Consider the following 20,882-nt stretch of genomic DNA (forward strand, 5'->3'; position numbering starts at 1 on the left):
TTCCTTCTTTTCTCCAGAAAACAGTGCAAAAAAAAATCTTTAGATGTAAATGCTGAACCAGAATTTCACTTTCAAAAAATGCACACCTTGGGGGAGACAATCAAAAACTATGTAATCTATCTTTGTTTAAACTTTCTATTAGTAAAACTGGCTGCCCATAGCAACCATGACATGTAAATCCTCATTGACCCGTCCACAAGGCCTCATTCACACGATCACGGAATCCCAACAGCAGACCACACCCTGGATGTGCGTCTATAGTTGTCTACAATGCACGGACCTCTACATAGATCGATAGTAATCTGTGCAGCAATTGCGGATCCCTACTAGTGTTTTTTTTTTGCCTTCATGGATTACAGCCCTGTAACACGTACAGACTTGTGAATGGGACCATTGAAATGTATGGGTCTGTAGTGCAGTCCGCAATAGTAGGTTTGAAACCATGGATCACACTATGAACGCGCGAGTGAGTCCTAAGGGTGACATGACGACATACTAATTGTAACCAAATATTCACAACAAAACACTTGAATATCAAGATTTTGTGGTTTCATTAAACTTTTCATTGAACCTGAATTTTTTTTTGCCTGCACTGTATACAGATTTAAATCCTTAAGTCTTTTAGTGCAGACGACCTCTAGGACTATATGCAGTCCTCTGAACCGGAACCTAACTCTCTTGGTACAGCGTGGGTCAGCGTGCGCACCATTCACCCTCTATGGAGCACTTGGCTATTCAGTTTATGGTTTAATTGAGAAAAGATACATAAACCCTATGCAGAAGTATGCATTTTATCACAGTGTTCATTCATATGTTGAACAGTGTTTAAACCGAATCTACCTTTACCACTACTGAAAAAGGTTTTTTTGGAGTACCTGTTCGGCGCCAACGCGGGGATCCTGTTGACCCGGTCCTTTTTTCAAAATGCTGCCTGGTTCCTGCACTCGGCACTGTTTTCTGCTTGTGCACTGGCACGGCTGGGGGCACTGGGAGCAGGTGTGATTATATGCCCTCCCCTCTTTGATGTGCCCCTGTTTGATTTTAATGGAGATGCCTCACTGAGAAGAGTAAAATACAAGGGGACAGCGCTCATCAAAGGTATAAAGACAGGGAGGAAACAGCGTGTACGGAGACCCTCACCTGGTGGGGTTGTGCTATAGATAGAGGCACAACACTCATCAAGGCATGTATAAAAGACCGCAGCCACTCCCGCTATCCCAAGGAAATGATATACATAAAAACCTCCAACACCACGAATCACGGATCAAGGGGCGCAGGTCCAGAAAGAAAAGATGAAGGTAACGTATATAATAAATTTAATGAGACGTTACCTTCATCTTTTCTTTCTGGACCTGCGCCCCTTGATCCGTGATTCGTGGTGTTGGAGGTTTTTATGTATATCACTGAGAAGAGAGGATATTTGCAAACTGGAGGGCTCCGGGTCTGCCCCCAGTGCCCTGAGCCAGGCCGGTGCACAAGCAGAAAATAATCCAGCGTTTTGAAAAAAGGACTGCACCACCGGGATCCCTGCGCCTGCTCTGAGCAGAAATAAAAATTCTGTATTGGTGATGGTACATTCACTCTAAGATATATCATGGTGCAGGAATTCCTATGATAATGTATAGATTTCATCATTCATTTATGAAATTCTGTATACTTAGAAGCGTTTCTTGTGTTAGGTGCACATTGCTGTGATAGCTTTGAGATTATTACGGCCTGTACAGAACAAGTTATACTTTTTTAGGTAACTGCACTCCAGCCCTAATTGCAGATGAAAGCAAAGTCTAGACATATTACATCTATCCCCTTTGGAAACACAGCATATCATAAAATATAGATTTTGAATTGTTTTTGCACCTTAGCGAAGCAAAGTAAAATTAGAATTTTATGTTTCTGCCTATAGAAGATCAATTTTTAATTTGGTAGTAACAGTTAATCATGTTGTCATTATTCATCCAGCCTTGTGGTGTTCGGCTATATTATTCAGCAGTCCTATTTCTGTTAAATATTGCACTCTTGCTTAAACTGAAATGCACATTTTTCATCAAAATTGGTTATGGTGTAAATTAACTGTGTGTCTTATTAATCCAATATTACTGATTTAATGCATATTTTAATAGACTTAGGCTATGTTCACACAACGTTTTTTCAGCTCTGTTTAAAATGACGTTTGTTTTTTGAGTCTAAAATAACAGACGTCATTTAGAAGCCTGGCCTCCCCTTAGTGCAATGACGGCTGTTGGTACATTATTCTAGTTTGGGTTACTAATTGGCCTTTGGGTGTGTCTTAATTGAAAAGTCCATTGAATTTAAAGGGTAGTGCGGCGCTAAACTTTAATTCACAAAATAACACACATTTCAAAGTTATCTTCGTCATCTTCGGGAGGCCGGCTGGACCGCTCCAGCCGTCCCTCATGCCGGCCCCCCTCTGCCGCGTCATCAGCTTTTCAGCCGCGATTGGTTGACCACAGTTATGCTCAGCCAATCGTGGCTGAGCAGCTGATGACGCGCTGCGCAAGCCCTCTCACAGCTCTGAATTATACACTGCACACACATGCGCACACAACTAAGCACCTTATACTATTCACATATTTTACTTTATTTTTTGTGGTGGTCATTTAGATACTTATACATGTTAATCATGCCACCCACTCACCCCCAAGTGTTTCCAGACAATTTTACATAAAAGTAATTCATAGTAGAAAGTAGATCACTGTACTTACCATTTAGCTAAAATCTTCTTATCTTTATTGCAGACTCTTATACACATAGCAGAGGAGGTATACGAACAGCAGGCACGCTACAAAAGACGTCAATTTCATGATAAAGTACTTCTTTGGCCCTGACATTCTACATAAAGCTGGAGAACAGTATAGCCTATCAAGCATATTAAACTAGATCACCCAATATTTGTAAGTAATGTCTTTTTAGGATTTCCCAGAATGCAAAATCAACATTTACCAGAAATTCCACCAAAGTCTTTTTGCCATAATGCTCTACTATTACCAAATGCCCTCGCTTGAGTGAGCTCATTCAATGTAAATCCCTACATCTGTATATATGCTCAAAAGTTTACATACCCCGCCAGAATTTTTGCTTTCTTGTCCTTTTTTTCAGAGAATATGAATGATAACACAAAATTTTTTTTTTTCCCTCATGGTTTGTGGTTGGGTGAAGCCATTTATTGTCAAACTACTGTGTTTTCTCTTTTCAAATCATAATGACAGCCAAATACATTCAAATGACCCTGATCAAAAATTCACATACCCCAGTATTGCCCCCTCTAACATCAATAACGGCTTGAAGTCTTTTGTGGTAGTTGTGGATGAGGTTCTTTATTTTCTCAGATGGTAAAGCTGACCATTCTTCTTCGCCAAAATCCTCCAGTTCCTGTAAATTCCTGGGCTGTGTTGCATGAACTGCGCACTTCTCCACAGAACAGCTCAATGATATTGAGGTCAGGGGACTGAGATGGCCACTCCAGAACCTTCACTTTGTTCTGCTCCATATATATATATATATATATATATTTAAATAGACCTTTACTTTCAATGCTGTAAATATCCTGAATCACTGAGAATTGTACCATTTGCCCAGTTCTCAATTTCTTTTCCCCAAAACTCTGTTCATACCATGATGACGTAATCACAAGTTTTCTCTCAATTCCAACTCTTGATAATTACAATACACAAGGGATTTTCCTGAAACATACTGTTGACATCTGCCTGCAACTACTTGGGGCAGAATTTAGTCTGATTCCAGCAGTTTAACTCTACATGATTCAATCAATAACAATTGCAACAGATAGTAAATTGATGGATAATGCAGCTGTCAAGAATCTGATCAGCACCCCTACAACACAATGGCGGGATGCCAATAGGCCACCATGACAGCCAGAGGCCTTCTGAAGATCTCTGTTCCTGCCATGGTAAATCTGCTTGTATGGCTATTGCACTGATCAGTGTAATTGGCAATGATTGTTTATATGTCCCATCGGGGAACTTTAAAAGAAAAAGATTAAAACCGCCCCAAATCCCATTTTCAAATTAAAAAAAAATATCCATACAATATTGCCAGGATTATTGTCAACCCCAAGTGGCACTTTGTAAGGTAATCGGGTATGGTTTTGGCAGTGCTCAGAACACATTCCAAATGCAATTGTGGAAACACAGCCTGGAAGCTGCTTAAATAACATTGGCAATTGATCCTATTTAGTGGATGTACATGCTCTACATGCTGAGTCTCATTTGAACTATATTCCTTTCAGCACCAAGGACCAGGTTTATAATGCTGAACAACCATCTTGTGAGGAGCCTCATTTTTATGTGATCTGATTTGCTACTTTAAAGCCAGCGCAAAACCTAATGAATCCAGTAATTTTACTAGAAGAGCTAGATGGCTGCTTTTTGTATTGAACATCTTTATAGTAAGTCCATAATCAGTACCAGGGTTGTCAACTTTTATTACAGATATTAATTGGCTGTAAAATAAGTTCCTGACTGCGGCCAACAAAGATTTGCAAAGGAGTCTAGGTTTACTTTCTTTATTACAAGACAAGGGTAATTGAGCTACGGCTGCATTAACACCATGTAGAGGTGAGTGCAACCCGAGCATGCTCCAGTCCGATTATTCTGTGAATACCAGTTGCAGAAGAAGTTGGATGCAGCCCTAGAGAGTCCTGGAAAACATGGATACAGCCATAGGCCATAAGGCGTATCCAGGTTGTAAGTAAAGAAAGATAATGTCCAGCGGCACTCACCATAAAACTTGATCTTTCTTCAATATCCACAAGACATACAAACAGGGTAATAGAAACACCTCTCCTCACAGCCCTAATCTCAGGGCAGAGACTGTATGTCTTTTAGATATGGAATAAAGATCAAGTTTTAAGGTGAGTGCCACTTGACGTTTTCTTTCTTTACTTAGTCACACATGGACTGTCCTATAACCAAGTTGAGCACCACTTAATTCATCATATGTAAATTTAGGACCTGATATCTATGTCGGCTAAGAGTTGTAATGTGAAATCTCTTGCTGATGAACTGTATCCAGGTTTTCCAGGACTCCCTGGGGTTACATCCAACTTCTTCAGCTACTGGTATTGAAATGGCGAACAATGGGACTTAAGCGTGCTCAAGTTGCGCTCATCTCTAACACCATGCCATCTCCTGATGTATATGGCAAATGTATCCATAGACCCCTATTACTCTCAATGGAATCAAAAAGTTTAGGTGGCTCTCATCATTGATTTGATTCATTTGGTTTATAAAATGACACAAATATCTTAGCTATTCCGTAAGGTATCTAGTTAAATTTTTTTTTAGAGATTTATCAAATTAATGTAAAGTAGAATTGGCTCAGTGGCCCCTAGCAACCAATCAGATTCCACCTTTCATTTTTCTAAGAATCGGTAAGAAATGAAAAGTGGAATCTGATTGGTTGCTAGGGGCAATTCTACTTTACACCAGTTTGATAAATCTTCCCCATTGTGTGTCCAAGGCAGTGTTTCAGTACAAACCTCCTTCTTCAGGCTGTGATCCCAGTGTAAGGGTATGTGCACACTGAGCAATTCTCGAGGAATTGTAGCTGAAAGTTTTCAGGCAGAATTCAAGCAGAATTTTAGCCCCCCCATTGACTTCTATAGGATTCCTCTAGCAGATCTACAGCAGAAAATTCTGCTTGGAAATTCTGCAGTGTGAACAACAGAGCAGAAAACCCATTGAACACAATGGGACTTTGCTCTGTACATATTTTACGGGAGAAATTTCAAGCTGAATTACGAGCTGAATTTCAAGCTGAATTCCTCGCCTTTTCCTCAGTGTGCACATACCCTCACTAACAACAATTACCGTACTAATAATTACACTGTGGTCGCTGCTTGATAAAAGGTGTTTGTACTGAAGGGTCAGAGAGCGTCAATAAAGAAACAATTACAATGTGGAAGCGCGGCCTTGGATTCTATTTCTGTGAATTTCTTTGGACCTTGAACCAGGCTCAGTGAGGCGTGCACTCGTATTTCATTATAACAGATGTTTTTTCCATTTGTGTTACTATGTATGGAGGATGCTACTTAGAGGCGCACATCATAGGCATACATCAACAATAGATGTCTGGAAAATCCCTGACATATAAATCCACTAAACACTACTAAAATGCAGTGTGAAAAAACCTTACATTTGTAGTTATAAATTTAGATATGACATATGGCTTGTACATTCCTGTGTATACATGTACACCTCCTACAGATACAAATAACAAATCATTGCGTAGGTTAATATAAAAAGAGACAATTTAGGGCATGTTGCCTTTTACTTCCAGAATGGGGGTCCCATGAGCGATTTCCTGTCTGGTGAGGCAGCAAGTGGGCAACACATCCAGGTGGGCAATTGATGAGTAGATGATTGTAACTGTGTGAGCCTCCTGATCATTTCTATAGAGAAAGCATCCTGTGGATGTACCAAAAAATATCCACCAACAATGTGGCGGAAAAAAATCAAATCCTTTATTTCTCCATGTATTAACATTCCAACCTTTTTCATATCTCTTGACACATTTCTGGTACTTCATGCTCTTCTTAGTCATGGCTGTAAAAACCTTCTTGCCTAAAACACTGTTTCCCATGTTTTCACAAATGTTCAATGTTTTAAGGAATGTTGGTTTCATATGCATTGCAGCCAAGATGAAGTGCGTATGAAGCACAGGAAATTCATCGGCCTATGGAGAGCTTAAGATTTTAATGCTTGAACACAGTAGTTTTCACGAAGATGGAGAAATACAGACTGCTGTTTTTTTTTAACCACATCATAACTGGATAATGGTTGTTATTTCTGTAGTCTCACGTGAAAGATCAAGGCGGATTTGTGAAGCAGTTCGGGAAAGCACTATATGTGGTGGATAATCATAAAACTGGATTATCGTAAAACATTACTGTTGGTAATTGATCTGACATACTTAAAGTGTCTGTCATTATCAAAATCTCAAAATCTTTTAAAATCACATCTCAGTTTATTAAAATGTAAATCAACAGTAGATGTGAAATAAAGCAAGTTTGTAATTTACTCATTTTATTTATTTATTTTTTTAGTTCTCATGTGTTAGAACAAAGCTGTACTTACCAGAAATCCAAGTCCAGTCTCCTGATGGCAGATTTTTAGTATTGTGCTGGTTGAAAAAAAAAAAAGAGACTAAACACATGAAGTCCCGTAGAGTACAGTGTGTCATGGCTCAGTGTGTTCGTCAATCACATGGCTGCCTTCTCTGTGAGTTCAGATGACCGGGACTTCCTGTGTTTAGTCTTTTTTTTTTTTCCAAAGAGTCTAAACACAGGAAGTCCCGTGTTTCCCATAACTGAAAAAAATAATGAAAATAAATAGCAAATATGCTTTGAATTTGTTATATTTCATTGTTCTTTCATTTTAAAGAGAAAGGATGTAGCCATATGTATGCTCTGTGTATGGCCTCTAGGGGTCTCACTACTTACAGTTTGTTGGGTCCACTCTATCATCACAATCATTGCAACTTGTTGGTCGGGGTTCGGTAAGCCTCATGTGTAATAGCAGCTCACATGTCCACTGAATAAAATGTCTGATACTTACAACACTGTCTGAGCCTCTGAATAAAGCACGAACTAACAGAACGTACTGTTGGTTTAGATTGTATAAGTTATAACAACAGTGACACTTTAATTGTCTTCAGGTTTTTTAAAAAATTTTTGCTGCTTCAGTTTCTATTAAAGGAGGAGTCCGGCAAAAAATTTTATTAAAGTATTGTATTGCCCCCCAAAAGTTATACAAATCCCCAATATACACTTATTACAGGAAATACTTATAAAGTGCTTTTTTCCCTGCACTTACTACTGCATCAAGGCTTCACTTCCTGGATAAAATGTTGATGTCACGACCCAAATCCCAGACCTGTGCGGGCTGTGGCTGCTGGACAGGACGATGGCAGGGGGACACTGAGGGACACAGGGCACTGGAGGGACACTGAGCATCCATCTACCATCATTCTCTCCAGCAGTCACAGCCCGCACAGCTCTAGGAGTCGGGTCGTGACATCACCATGTTATCCAGGGAATGAAGCCTTGATGCAGTAGTAAGTGCAGGGAAAAAAGCACTTTATAAGTATTTCCCGTGATAAGTGTATATTGGTGATTTGTATGGCAGCACAATACTGTAATAAAATTTTTTGCCAGACTTTTCCTTTAACTTCACTAAGTAACTAAATAGCTGATACTTATTGGTGCTGAATAATGTGCATGGTCCAAGTAAAAGAAATAGCTATGATTTATTTATTTATTTTCCGCCACTTTTCTTCTTTTCCCTCTTTTTGTTTTTTTAAATCTGTGAACCAAAGCTGTTCACACCAATATGCTGAATGTACTTTTTGGTATTATTATTCTTTGTAATTGGTGCACATGTTCCGCTGGGACAATTACTGTTTCAGGCCAGCTGGTAAATATGGGCGAAATTGGTGAATCCCAATTAGTAAAAAAAAAATTCTGTAGTCTTCAATTTATTGTATAAATCTTTATATTCACTATGTAAACTACATAGAACTATAGAGCCACTATATATATATATATATATATATATATATATATAGTGGCTCTATAGTTCTATGCAGTTTACATAGTGAATATATATATATATATATATATATATATATATATATATATATACAGTGGTTTGCAATAAGCTAGAATATCAACAATGTTTTTTTTCAGTATTTCAAATCAAAAAGTGGCCTCATATAATCTATAGAGGCGTTACATACAGAGTGAACTTTTTCAAGCGTTTATTTCTGTTAATATTGATGATTATGGATTACAGCCAAGAAAAACCCAAAAGTCAGTATTTCAGAAAATGAGAATAATTAATACAAAACACCTGCAGTGGCTTCCAATGTGTTATAAAAGGTCCCTTAGTCTGCTTCAGTATGCAACACAATCATGGGGAAGACTGCTGACTTGACAGATGTCCAAAAGGCAGTCATTTACACACTCCACAAGGAGGGTAAGCCACAAAAGTTCATTGCTAAAGAAGCTGGCTGTTCTCAGAGTGCTGTATCAAAGCATATTAATGGAAAGTTGAGTGGAAGGAAAAAAGTGTGGTAGAAAAGGTGCACAAGCAACCAGGAGAGCCACAGTCTTAACAGGATTGTAATGAAAATGTCATTCAAAAATTTGGGAGAGATTCACAAAGAGTGAACTGCTGCTGGAGTCAGTGCTTCAAAGCCACCACATACAGACGTCTGCAGGACATGGGCTACAAGTGTTGCATTCCATGTGTCAAGCCATTCCTGACCAATAAACAACGTCAGAAGTGTCTTATCTTGGCCAAGCAAAAGAAGAACTGGACTGTTGACCAGTGGTCCAAGGTACTGATTTCAGATGAAAGTAAATTTTGTATTTCATTTGGAAATAAAGGTCCCAGAGTCTGGAAGAAGAGTGGAGAGGCACACAATGCAAGCTGCTTGAGGTCTAGTGTGAAGTTTCCATAATCAGTGATGGTTTGAGGAGCCATGTCAACACCAAAGTCAACGCTGCCATCTACCAGGAAATTTTACAGCACTTCATACTTCCCTGTGCTCACAAGATTTTTGGAGATGGAATTTTCATCTTCCAGCAGGATTTGGCACCTGTCCACACTGCCAAAAGGACCAATACCTGGTTTATTAACCACAGCATCACTGGGCTTGATTGGCCAGCAAACTATCCAGACCTTAACCCCATAGAGAATTTATGGGGTATTGTCAAGAGGAAGATGAAAGACACCAGACCCAAGACAAAACGAGCTGAAGGCCGCTATCAAAGCAACCTGGGCTTTAATAACACCTCTGCAGGTGCCTCCATGCCACATTGCCGCATTGATGCTGTCATTCATGCACAACGTGCCCCAAACAAGTATTGAGGGCATTTACTGTACAGACTTTTCATTTGGTCAACATTTCTGTGTTAAAAACATTTTTTTTCAGTTGGTTTTATATAATATTCTAATTTTATGAAATACTGACTTTTGGGTTTTTCTTGGCTGTAATCCATAATCATTATCAGAAATAAACGCTTTAAAAAGTTCACTCTTTATGTAATGACACTTTTTAAATTGAATTACTGGAAAAAAAATGTTGATATTCTAATTTATTGCAAACCACTGTATGTGTGTGTGTGTGTGTATATATATATATATATATATATATATATATACAAAGGTTAGCCAAGCAGCTAATGGTAATTATCTCTGTATAGCCATGCAGTATTTGTTGGTACCATATGAGCAGCAGGAAGTAAACAAAGTTGGAAATTGTGAATAGGGAAAACATTAGGGTATGTTCCCACACAGTATTTTTGCTCAGTATTTGGCAACCAAAACCAGGAGTGGATCAAAAACACAGAAAGGCTATGTTCACACACTCTTGCAATTGAGTGGATGGCCGTCAATTAATGGCAATTAACGGTCGTTATTTCAAAACAATGGCAATTGTTTTAAAATAACCCGCATTTTTATCACATTAATGACGGCCATCCACTCAATTTCAACCGTATTTCAATTTCAACCGTGGGAACATAGCCTTTCTGTGTTTTCCATCCTGGTTTTGGTGGCAAAATACTGAGCAAAATACTCATCAAAAATACTGTGTAGGAACATAGCCTTAGACCATGTTGACATGTTTGTTTTTGGTCAGCCATCATTTAAAGGTGAAAATATGTTTTCTTTCTGTTTTCATTTTGGCCACCATGCCTCAAACTAAGCTTCCTGTCCTGCCTGCGTTATAAGTAGGGGGCTGCTGGAAAGCGACCTGCACAGCATGACAGTAAAAGGTGACACTAGTTAATAGCAAAGACAATAGATAATGACAGCTCAGCCTCTCCGTCCCTGCAGAGTGACCTTTTCAACAGGTTGCAGAGGCCACAGAGCATTCTTAGAAATGTGTCCCATACAAAGAATAGGGTCTGAAGATGTTTATTGTATCTGAGTAGAAGGTTTGCAGTAAAGCATGTTAAAAGATGCTGTTAAAAGCAACTCAGGCAAAATGGCTGCTACCATATTAATGAATATATATACATAAATTACAATCATAAAATAAAAGTAGATAAAAAAAATCAGAATATAATCAGTAAAAACTAATCTAGGTGATACATTCCCTTTAAGTATGCCATGAGATGGTGATCCCAGTGATTTAAGTGGAAGGGTATTTCTATGAAATATGAAGTGGAAACATTCCTAATCTGGCTCTATGCTATGTTGCCGTTGGAGAACAAGGTTAGTGGCTTCTGAGCTGTATTTAAATTCTTCACTGGGATTTAGATTTATGTATAAAATACATATGGTGTACTGCGGCATTGCTGCATTACTGTGATGCATTGCAGTGACATCTTCTTGGTGTCCAGAAAACAATGACATCTGCTTATTTTTCAGTAGGAGGGGAAAGAGAAGGAGATAGTAGACTTGTCATGTAGTTCTACAGCTTGAGGAAGAGCTTCCTGATTCCCACTGCTTTACATTCTTTAAAATATGGAAGAATACATTGCTGAACTGTTCTACTCAGTTATTGAATGTATTTCTTTCTACTCAATGAAGCAGAAAAATTTGAGCCTGAGTTGCTGAAAATGCTGAAAATGCACACAAAGAAATCTATGGTTTTATTGCCCTCTAGTGGTCAATGAGCAGATAGCAAATGTGATCAGCATTTTGTAAAAATATCACAATGTATTTTGTCAACACTAGAACTATTTGTTATTAAGTTTTACGTTTTATTTATTAATTTTTTTGCTTTTTTCCCCTCATATAGATTTGCTTATATGTTGCAGTTAGAAACCGATTATATCTAGAATTTGGAAAGACCAACAAATCAGTGATGATCTCCAAGCATCACCAATATTGGCTACAATATTACCTTTTATCTTTGTGTAGATAATGTTATCTGAATTTGGATTTTAGTTTATAGGACTTTGGGGTAAAATTGAGAAATTTTGATCATAGATTATTAAAATAAATGGGGGAGAATTATCAAAGCTTGTGCGGAGGAACAATGAAGCAGAACTGATAGTAGTTCAGGGACTGATGAGATTGCTGGGACTCCCTAACAATCAATAATTTATCACCCATGCTGTGGACCGAGGACAAATGATTTTAGTGAGAAAACGTCTAATTTGGGTGCATTAAAGTTAGCACTATTATGATGGGTGTATTCAACCGAGAGGAAAACTAGACATGGCAGCACATCCACAATTATTAGGGTGTGCTGTAAACTTAAAGGGATACTTCAGCACCTAACAATTTAATCCTCTATCCACAGGAGATTTTAAGGGGTCCGACTACTTGGTTCCCTTGTCACCAGTCTCCAAGCTTAAAGCAGCGGCAAAACAAGGATGCGCACTACCGGTCTCTTTATTCTCTCTGAAATATCCAGAGATTGCCGTGTGCATGCTCATTTTGCCATGCCATTCTCGGTAGCTGTCCCCCTGTTTGGGAAATAATGTTCAGTCTCAAACTGTAAAACCAAAAGTCCCCATCCTCTCATACCAGTCCTGTATTTATGACTCCAGATGGGGCCCACTGGGTCACCTGCACTTGAAATGACCACTGAGGAACCTCTGTGAGTTTGTGCCTTCCTTTACCACACATAGTACAACTTGATACAGCTGCATTTGCACCAGTAGTGCAGAGCCTTCCTCTTAGCAAGCCTATAGCACAGGTCCTTGTAGTGGCTAGCCATTACCTAGCTCTCTGGTCAGCCCAGGAACACACAAAGTTCTAGAAGAACTGTCAGAAGAAAAAGACCACTTGGTCTATCTAGTTTGTCCTTATATTAGTCCCTTTCTTATTATCTTAGGATAGATATACCATATGTGTATCACAGGCATATTTAAATTCTGTCATTGTAGATTGTAGACCAACCACATATGCTTGTTCCAAGCATCTACTACTCTTTCAGTAAAGTCATATTTTCTCTGATCTTTAAAGTCATATTTTTTTTCTGATCTTTCCCCCAACTAATTTCAGATTGTGTTCTTTTTGTTCAGTTTTTTTTAAATAAAAAAACTTCCCTCCTGAACCTTATTTAACCCTTTAACATATTGATCATGTCCTCACTTTTCCTTCTTTCCTCCAGACTATACAGATTCAAATCCTAAAGTCTTTCCTGATATGTTGTATGCTTGAGACCCTCCACCCTTTTTGTAGCCCGTCTTTGGACCCGTTCTATTTTATCGATATCTTTTTGTAGGTGAGATCTCCAGAACTGGAAACAGTATTCCAGATGTGGTCTCACCAGAGCTTTATACAGCGGGATCACAATCTCCTTCTTCCTACTGGTTATACCTCTAGCTATACACCCCAGCATACCATTTGCTTTCCCCACCGCCTGGTTGCACTAGTGACTCATTTTAAGGCTGTCAGAAATCCCTACCTCTAAATCCTTCTCTTCTAAAGTCTTTGCTAACACAGAACTGCTGATATGATACTCGGATAGAGGGTTCCTCGCCCCAAAGTGCATTATTTTACATTTGGAGACTGCAGTTTCCATTGTTTTGACCACTTATCTAATAAAACTAAATCATTTTCCATATTACTGACACCTCCAGGAATATCATCCCTATTGCACACTTTTGTGTCATCAGCAAACAGACAAACCTTACCTACCAAACCTTCTCCTTTGTCTCTATCCTTACCTACCAAACCTTCTCCTATGTCACTTACACATATATTAAAAAGAATAGGACCCAGAACAGACCCTTGTGGCCACCACTTGTAACCAGTCTCTGCTCGGAATATACACCATTACTAACAACCCTCATATATCTATCCTTCAGCCAGCCACAAAACCACTGAGCTATCCAGGGACTAAGTCCAACTTCTCTATCAGCTCTTTATGGGAAACTGTAACAAAGGCTTTGCTGAAGTCCAGATAGGAGATATCCACAGCACCACCTTAATCCAGTACTTTTGTGACAAAATCAAAGAAATCGATGAGATTAGTCTGACATTATCTGCCCTCAGTAAAGCCAAGCTGGTTTGGATCTATGTTTATTTTTAGGCTGGTGTCACAAACAGCATTTTTTGGACAAGTTAGAATTTCCTAGAATGTCTTAAATGTAGTCGTTTTTGCCTCCTACCTAAAAAAAAAACTTGGTCCTATAAAATATTTTAAAAACTGCTTCAAAAATCAGTGAATAATAAAATATATAGTTCGCCCCCATGCTCCCTCTAGTGGTAGCTGCAGTCACCTTTATCCTCTACAGGGGTTTTAACCCCTTCAAGACCAAGCCTATTTGCACCTAAAAGACCGGGCTCATTTTTCAAAATCTGACCTGTCTCACTTTATGCTCTTATAGCTCAGTGATGCTTTAACGTATGCTAGCGATTCTGAGATAGTTTTTTCGTCACATATGGCACTTTATATTAGTGGCAAAATTTGGTCACTACTTTGTGTGTTTTTTGTGAAAAACATCAAAATATCATGAAAAATTAAAAAAATTAGCATTTTATGAACTTTGAAATTCTCTGCTTCTAAAAAAAGAAAGTCGTGTCACATAAATTAGTTACTAAGTCACATTACCGATATGTCCTCTTTATTCTGGCTTCATTTCATAAACATATTTTACTTTTTTAGGGTGTTACGGGGCTTAGAAATTTATCAGCAAATTACCACATTTTCGGGAAAGTTTCCAAAACTGATTTTTTTAGGGACCAGTTCTTTTTTTAAGTTGATTTAGGAGGTTTGTATACTGGAAACCCCCATAAGTGACCCCATTTTGGAAACTAGACACCTTAAAGAATTAATCTAGGGATATAATGAGCATTTTAACCCTACAGGGGCTGGAGGAAAGTATTCACCATTAGGCCGTAAAAAAATGAAAAATTAAAATTTTCCAATAATATATACGTTTAGATTAAAGTTTCTCATTTTCAAAAGGAACATGAGAGAAAAAGCACCCCAAAATTTGTAACGCAGGTTCTCTTGAGTACTACAGTACCCCATATGTGGGCGTAAACCACTGTATGGGCACACAGCCGGGCTCAGAAAGAAGGGAGCGCCAATTAGCTTTTCCACTGCAGATTTTGCTGAAGAAGTTTTCGAGCGCCAGATGCATTTGCAGAGCCCCTGTAGTGTCAGCAGAGAGAAAAAACCCCATAAGTCACCCCATTTTGGAAAGTACACCCCTCAAAGAATTCATCTTGGGGTAGGATGAGCATTTTGACCCCACAGGTGATAGAGGAAAGTATTCAAAATTAGACAGTAAAAATGAAAAACTCAAATTCTTTCCAATAATATGTTCGTTTAGTTTGAAATTTCTCAATTTCACGAGGAACAAGAGAAAAAAGTACCCCAAAATTTGTAACGCAGGTTCTCCTGAGTAAAACGGTACCTAATTTGTGGGCATAAACCACTGCATGGGCACACAGCAGGGCTCAGAAGGAAAGGAGCGCCAATTAGCTTTTTCAATGCAGATTTTGCTAAAGAAGTTTCTGAGCGCCAGGTGCGTTTGCAGTGCCCCTGTAGTGCCAGCGGAGTAAAATCTCACCATAAGTCACCCCATTTTGGAAAGTGCACCCCTCAAAGAATTCATTTTGGGGTGTGGTGAGAATTTTGACCCCACAGGTATTAGAGGAAAGTATTCAAAAGTAGACAGTAAAAATGAAAAACTCGAATTTTTCCAATAATATGTTCCTTTAGTTGGAAATTTCTCAATTTCACGAGGAACAAGAAAAAAAAGCACCCCATAATTTGTAATGCAGGTTCTCCTGAGTAAAAAGTTACCTCATATGTCGGTATAAACCACTTTATGGGCACACAGCCGGGCTCAGAAGGGAAGGAGCGCCAATTAGCTTTTTCAATGCAGATTTTGCTGAAGAAGTTTCTGAGCACCAGGTGCGTTTGCAGTGCCCCTGTAGTACCAGCGGAGTAAAATCTCGCCATAAGTCACCCCATTTTGGAAAGTGCACCCCTCAAAGAATTCATCTTTGTGTGTGGTGAGCATTTTGACCCCACAGGTATCAGAGGAAAGTATTTAAAAGTAGACAGTAAAAATGAAAAACTTGAATTTTTCCAATAATATGTTCCTTTAGTTTGAAATTTCTCAATTTCACGAGGAACAAGAGAGACAATTCACCCCAAAATCTGTAACACAGGTTCTCCTGAGTAGAACGGTACCTCATATGTCGGTATAAACCACTGTATGGGCACACAGCCGGGCTCAGAAGGGAAAGAGCGCCAATTAGCATTTTCCGTGCAGATTTTTCTGAAGAAGTTTCTGAGCACCAGGTGCGTTTGCAGAGCCCCTGTAATGTCTACAGAATAGAACCCCCCCAAAAGTCACCCCATTTCGGAAAGTACACCCCTCAAAGAATTCATCTTGGGGTAGGATGAGCATTTTGGCCCCACAGGTATTAGAGGAAAGTATTCAAAATTGGCCAGTAAAAATAAAAAACTTGAATTTTTCCAATAATATGTTTGTTTAGTTTGAAATTTCTAAATTTCACAAGGAACAGGAGAAAAAATGTACCCCAAAATCTGTAACGCAGGTTCTCCTGAGTACAACGGTAACGGTATGTGGGCATAAACCACTGTATGGGCACACAGCAGGGCTCAGAAGGGAAGGAGCGCCAATTTTCTGGAGCAAAACCGCAGCTAGTAATAGTTATTAGAATAGTGCAGTTACTAAAATAAAATAAAAAAATTAGATTACAGGTAATGTGGGGTGGTTACGGACAGTCTGGGGTGGTTCCGGGTAATATAGAGGTGGTTACGGGCAGTCTGAGGTGGTTACGGGTAATCTGGGGTGGTTACGGGTTACGGGTAATCTGGGGTGGATACGGTCAACATGGGGTGGTCACGGGCAACCTGCTGTGGTTACAGCAACCTGGGGTGGTTACAGGCAACCTGGGATGGTTAGAGGCAACCTGGAGTGGTTACGGGCAATGTGGGGTGGATACGGACAACCTGCTGTGGTTACAGACAATCTGGTGTGGTTACAGGCAACCTGCTGTGGTTAGAGGCAACGTGGGGTGGTTACGGACAGTCTGGGGTGGTTACGGACAGTCTGGGGGTGGTTACGGACAGTCTGGGCTGGTTACGGACAGTCTGGGGTGGTTACGGGTAATCTAGAGGTGTTACGGGCAGTCTGAGGTGGTTACGGGTAATCTGGGGTGGATACGGTCAACATGGGGTGGTCACGGGCAACCTGCTGTGGTTATGGCAACCTGGGGTGGTTACAGGCAACCTGGGATGGTTAGAGGCAACCTGGGGTAATTACAGACAATCTGGGGTGGTTACAGACAATCTGGGGTGCTTACGGGCAACCTGGGGTGGTTACGGGGAACCTGGGGTGAATATGGACAACCTGCTGTGGTTACAGAGAATCTAGGGTGGTTACAGACAACCTGCTGTGGTTACGGGCAACGTGGGGTGGTTACGGACAATCTGGGGTGGTTACGGACAATCTGGGGTGGTTACAGACAATCTGGGGTGGTTACAGGCAACCTGCTGTGGTTACGGATAAACTGAAGTGCTAATAGGTAATCTGAGGTGGGTACCTGTAATCTGGCGTGGTTACGGGCAATCTGGAGGGGGTCACTGGCAATTTGGGGTGGTTAGAGGCAAGGTGCAGTGGTCAGAGGCAAGGTGCCGTGTCAGAGGCAAGGTGCGGTGGTCAGAGGCGACGTGCGGTGGTCAGAGGCGACGTGCGGTGGTCAGAGGCAAGGTGCGGTGGTCAGAGGCAAGGTGCGGTGGTCAGAGGCAAGGTGCGGTGGTCAGAGGCGACGTGCGGTGGTCAGAGGCGACGTGCGGTGGTCAGAGGCAAGGTGCGGTGGTCAGAGGCAACCTGCGGTGGTTGCGTGCAATCTAGGGGGTTACATATAATCTGGCATGATTACGGGCAACCTGGGGTGGTTATGCGCAACCTGCGGTGGTTACGGGCAACCTGGGGGGGGTTACAGACAATCAAGAATTGTTACGGATAGACTGAAGTGCTTATAGGTAATCTGGGGTGGGTACATGTAATTTGGGGTGGTTACAGGCAATCTGGGGTGATTACGGAGAATCTGGAGGGGGTCACTGGCAACGTGCGGTGGTTACGGGCAACGTGCGGTGGTTATGGGCAACGTGCGGTGGTTACGGGTAATCTGGGGGGTTACGTGCAATCTGACATGATTGATCTAGGGGGGTTAGGGGTAATTTGGGAGTAAACTGCAATTATTACTATAATGAAAAGTGTGTGTTTTATTTTTTTGTATGTTTGTCACTTTTTGTACTTTATACATTCATTTTAACCAAATTACTATGATTACTGTGATATTTTCTATCACAGTAATCATAGTTTAGTGATAGAGACCAAATTGGTCTCTGTCACTTTAAATTTTCAGAGCTGGCTGGTTGTGGAGCGCATGCGCACTTCATAACCAGCCAGGACGCCGAGGAGGACGGAGCTCCAGGATCAGGTAACGTATATGGGGAAGGGGGGGTGACTGGGGGACGGGGGTGACAGGGGGGGTGGGGGGCGACTTGGGGGGTGGTGGGACATCACTTTTTATCCCCTGTCACCAATCATTCATGGTGACAGGGGATAAAAAGTGCCTGGAGCACATGGCACAAGCGATCAGCGGTATATAGTATATACCGCTGATCGCTTGCACCAGGACCCCACAGAGGTGACTGCCCGATGACTGCCCCATGCTCTCCGCTACCTCCGGTGGCGGAGAGCATGAGGCTTTCATTCATTTTTAGTACTAGATCACTGTGAACAGACATTACTCTGTTCACAGTGATGGCCGCGGGGAGGGGGGATAGTGACTGGGGCACTAGGGGGGCTGGTCTGGGGTCTGATTTTACTTATTTCATCTCCCCCCACCATGGATTCACGGTGGGGGGAGATGAAATATAGCGGCAGCAGCGGCCCGTTAGTGACCGCCGTTTCGGCGGTCACTAAGGGGTTAATGGGGGTCAGCTGCGGGATCGCAGCTGACTCTCATTACCCCCAGGGCTGTACACAGATGAGAGTGGAATCGCTGTCCCTGCAGCGATCCCTCTCTCATCATAAAGCCCCTGTCAGTCAGGAACGTATATGTACATTCCTACTGCACGGGGCATGTGCAATAGGAACGTATATATACAGATTGCTGACGTGAAGGGGTTAAAGGGAATCTGCCAGCTCCTGGGCCCTACCTGAGGTGCTGACAGTGTGCTGCAGCTGGCAGCCCCCAGTGAGCATGGTGCCTTTTTGGTAATTTTCTGTGCAGCGGATTATGTACAATCTTATGTCTCCTACTGTACTAAAAAGTCACAGAGCAGTTTTTCGTGCCACACCTCTTCAAGAATAATCAATGCTGCCCGGCCTCCTGCTCGCTCAGCTGTCAGATTGCAGACCAAAAACACTCAGGTATAATTGAATTTCCTCCCTAATGTGTTGGAGCTCTGGTCTATGGGTAACTCACCTGTCTAGAGACCTGCCAGCAGTTCATTCTCTGGTTCGAATCCCCTGATGAAAATTAAATAGATGTCTTTTTTTCTCTCTCATTATTCACACACAGTATTTTTGCTCAGTATTTTGGTCAGTATTTTGCAACCAAAACTAGGAGTGGATTGAAAACACAGAAAGGCTATGTTCACACATTGTTGAAATTGAGTGGATGGCCATCATTTAATAGCAAATAATTACTGTTATTTTAAAACAACGTCCAATATTTGCCATTAAGTGACGGCCATCTGCTCAATTTCAACAGTGTGAGAACATAGATTTTCTGTGTTCTCAATCCACTCCTGGTTTTGGTTGCAAAATACTGACCAAAATACTGAGCAAAAATACTGTGTGTGAACATAGCCTTAAAAATGATATAATAATGAGGGGAAAAAAAGACATCTATTTAATTTCCATCAGGGAATTCGAACCAGAGAATGAACTGCTGGCAGGTCTCTAGACAGAGGAGTTACCCCTAGACCACAGCTCCAACACATTAGGGAGAAGAGATTCAATTATACCTGAGTGTTTCTTTCAGACATAATTTGCCAACACAGGACTGATCTGCAATCTGACAGCTGAGCGAGCAGGAGGCCGGGCAGCATTGATTATTCATGAAGAGGGAGGAGGATGCATGCCAGAGTGTGGCACGAACAACTGCTGTGTGACTCTTTAGTACAGTAGGAGACATAAGTTTGTACATAATCCGCTGCACGGAAAATTACTAATAAGCCACCATGCTCACTGGGGGACTGCCAGCTACAGCACACTGTCAGCACCTCAGGTAGTGTCCAAGAGCTTACAGATTCCCTTTAAATCTACGTAGCTCTGGCAGCAATAAAGATATATAAATAATTTGCACAGAATTTCAGACATAAAACTTATGAAAATTAAGACTTACTTAGATTTCAGGCTTTCAGGACATGTTTAGGGCTGTTCAACTTTTTCAGGTTACTATATAGCCAAATGTATAAATAATTCAGACTGTTTCATTCAATCTTGTCATTTGGTTTGCTAAAATCTATGAAGTATTAATCACTGTCAATCCACTGTTCTAAATTGAAGTCCTTGTTGTGAGTAAATGATGTCTGAATGGCTCACTATCAAGACTGAGCTTCTCCTTTAGATAAATCCGCTGTTTTTACACATTCAGTAATATGCTAAATTGCTTTTTTTTTTCTTTGAAGGAATTGCTCAAAAATGCACAGCCATCAAGTATCACTTCTCTCAACCTATTCGCCTGCGGAATATTCCATTTAATCTGACCAGGACTATTCAGCAAGATGAGTGGCACCTTCTCCGTAAGTACAAAGCATTAGAGACATCAAAATGATGTTAGGGAGAAGGGAAAAACACGTTTACAAAATGAGATGTTGCATACATTACTAGTAGAGAACAACTTTAAATACATGTAGTGTTAAGGAGG

The 20,882-nt window shown here is 40.7% G+C and overlaps 1 protein-coding gene across 1 annotated transcript in view; it reads left to right on the top strand.

Annotated features, from left to right (window-relative positions):
* TMEM178A (transmembrane protein 178A) overlaps positions 1-20,882 on the top strand; it is an 89,041-nt gene that overhangs the window by 59,273 nt on the left and 8,886 nt on the right. The window contains exon 2 of the mRNA XM_069954683.1: positions 20,644-20,757. Within this exon, the coding sequence (XP_069810784.1) occupies positions 20,644-20,757 (114 nt within the window). The remainder of the gene's footprint in view (positions 1-20,643; positions 20,758-20,882) is intronic.

The sequence above is a fragment of the Dendropsophus ebraccatus genome, chromosome 15, assembly GCF_027789765.1.
Source record: "Dendropsophus ebraccatus isolate aDenEbr1 chromosome 15, aDenEbr1.pat, whole genome shotgun sequence".
Classification (NCBI taxonomy): Eukaryota; Metazoa; Chordata; class Amphibia; order Anura; family Hylidae; genus Dendropsophus; species Dendropsophus ebraccatus.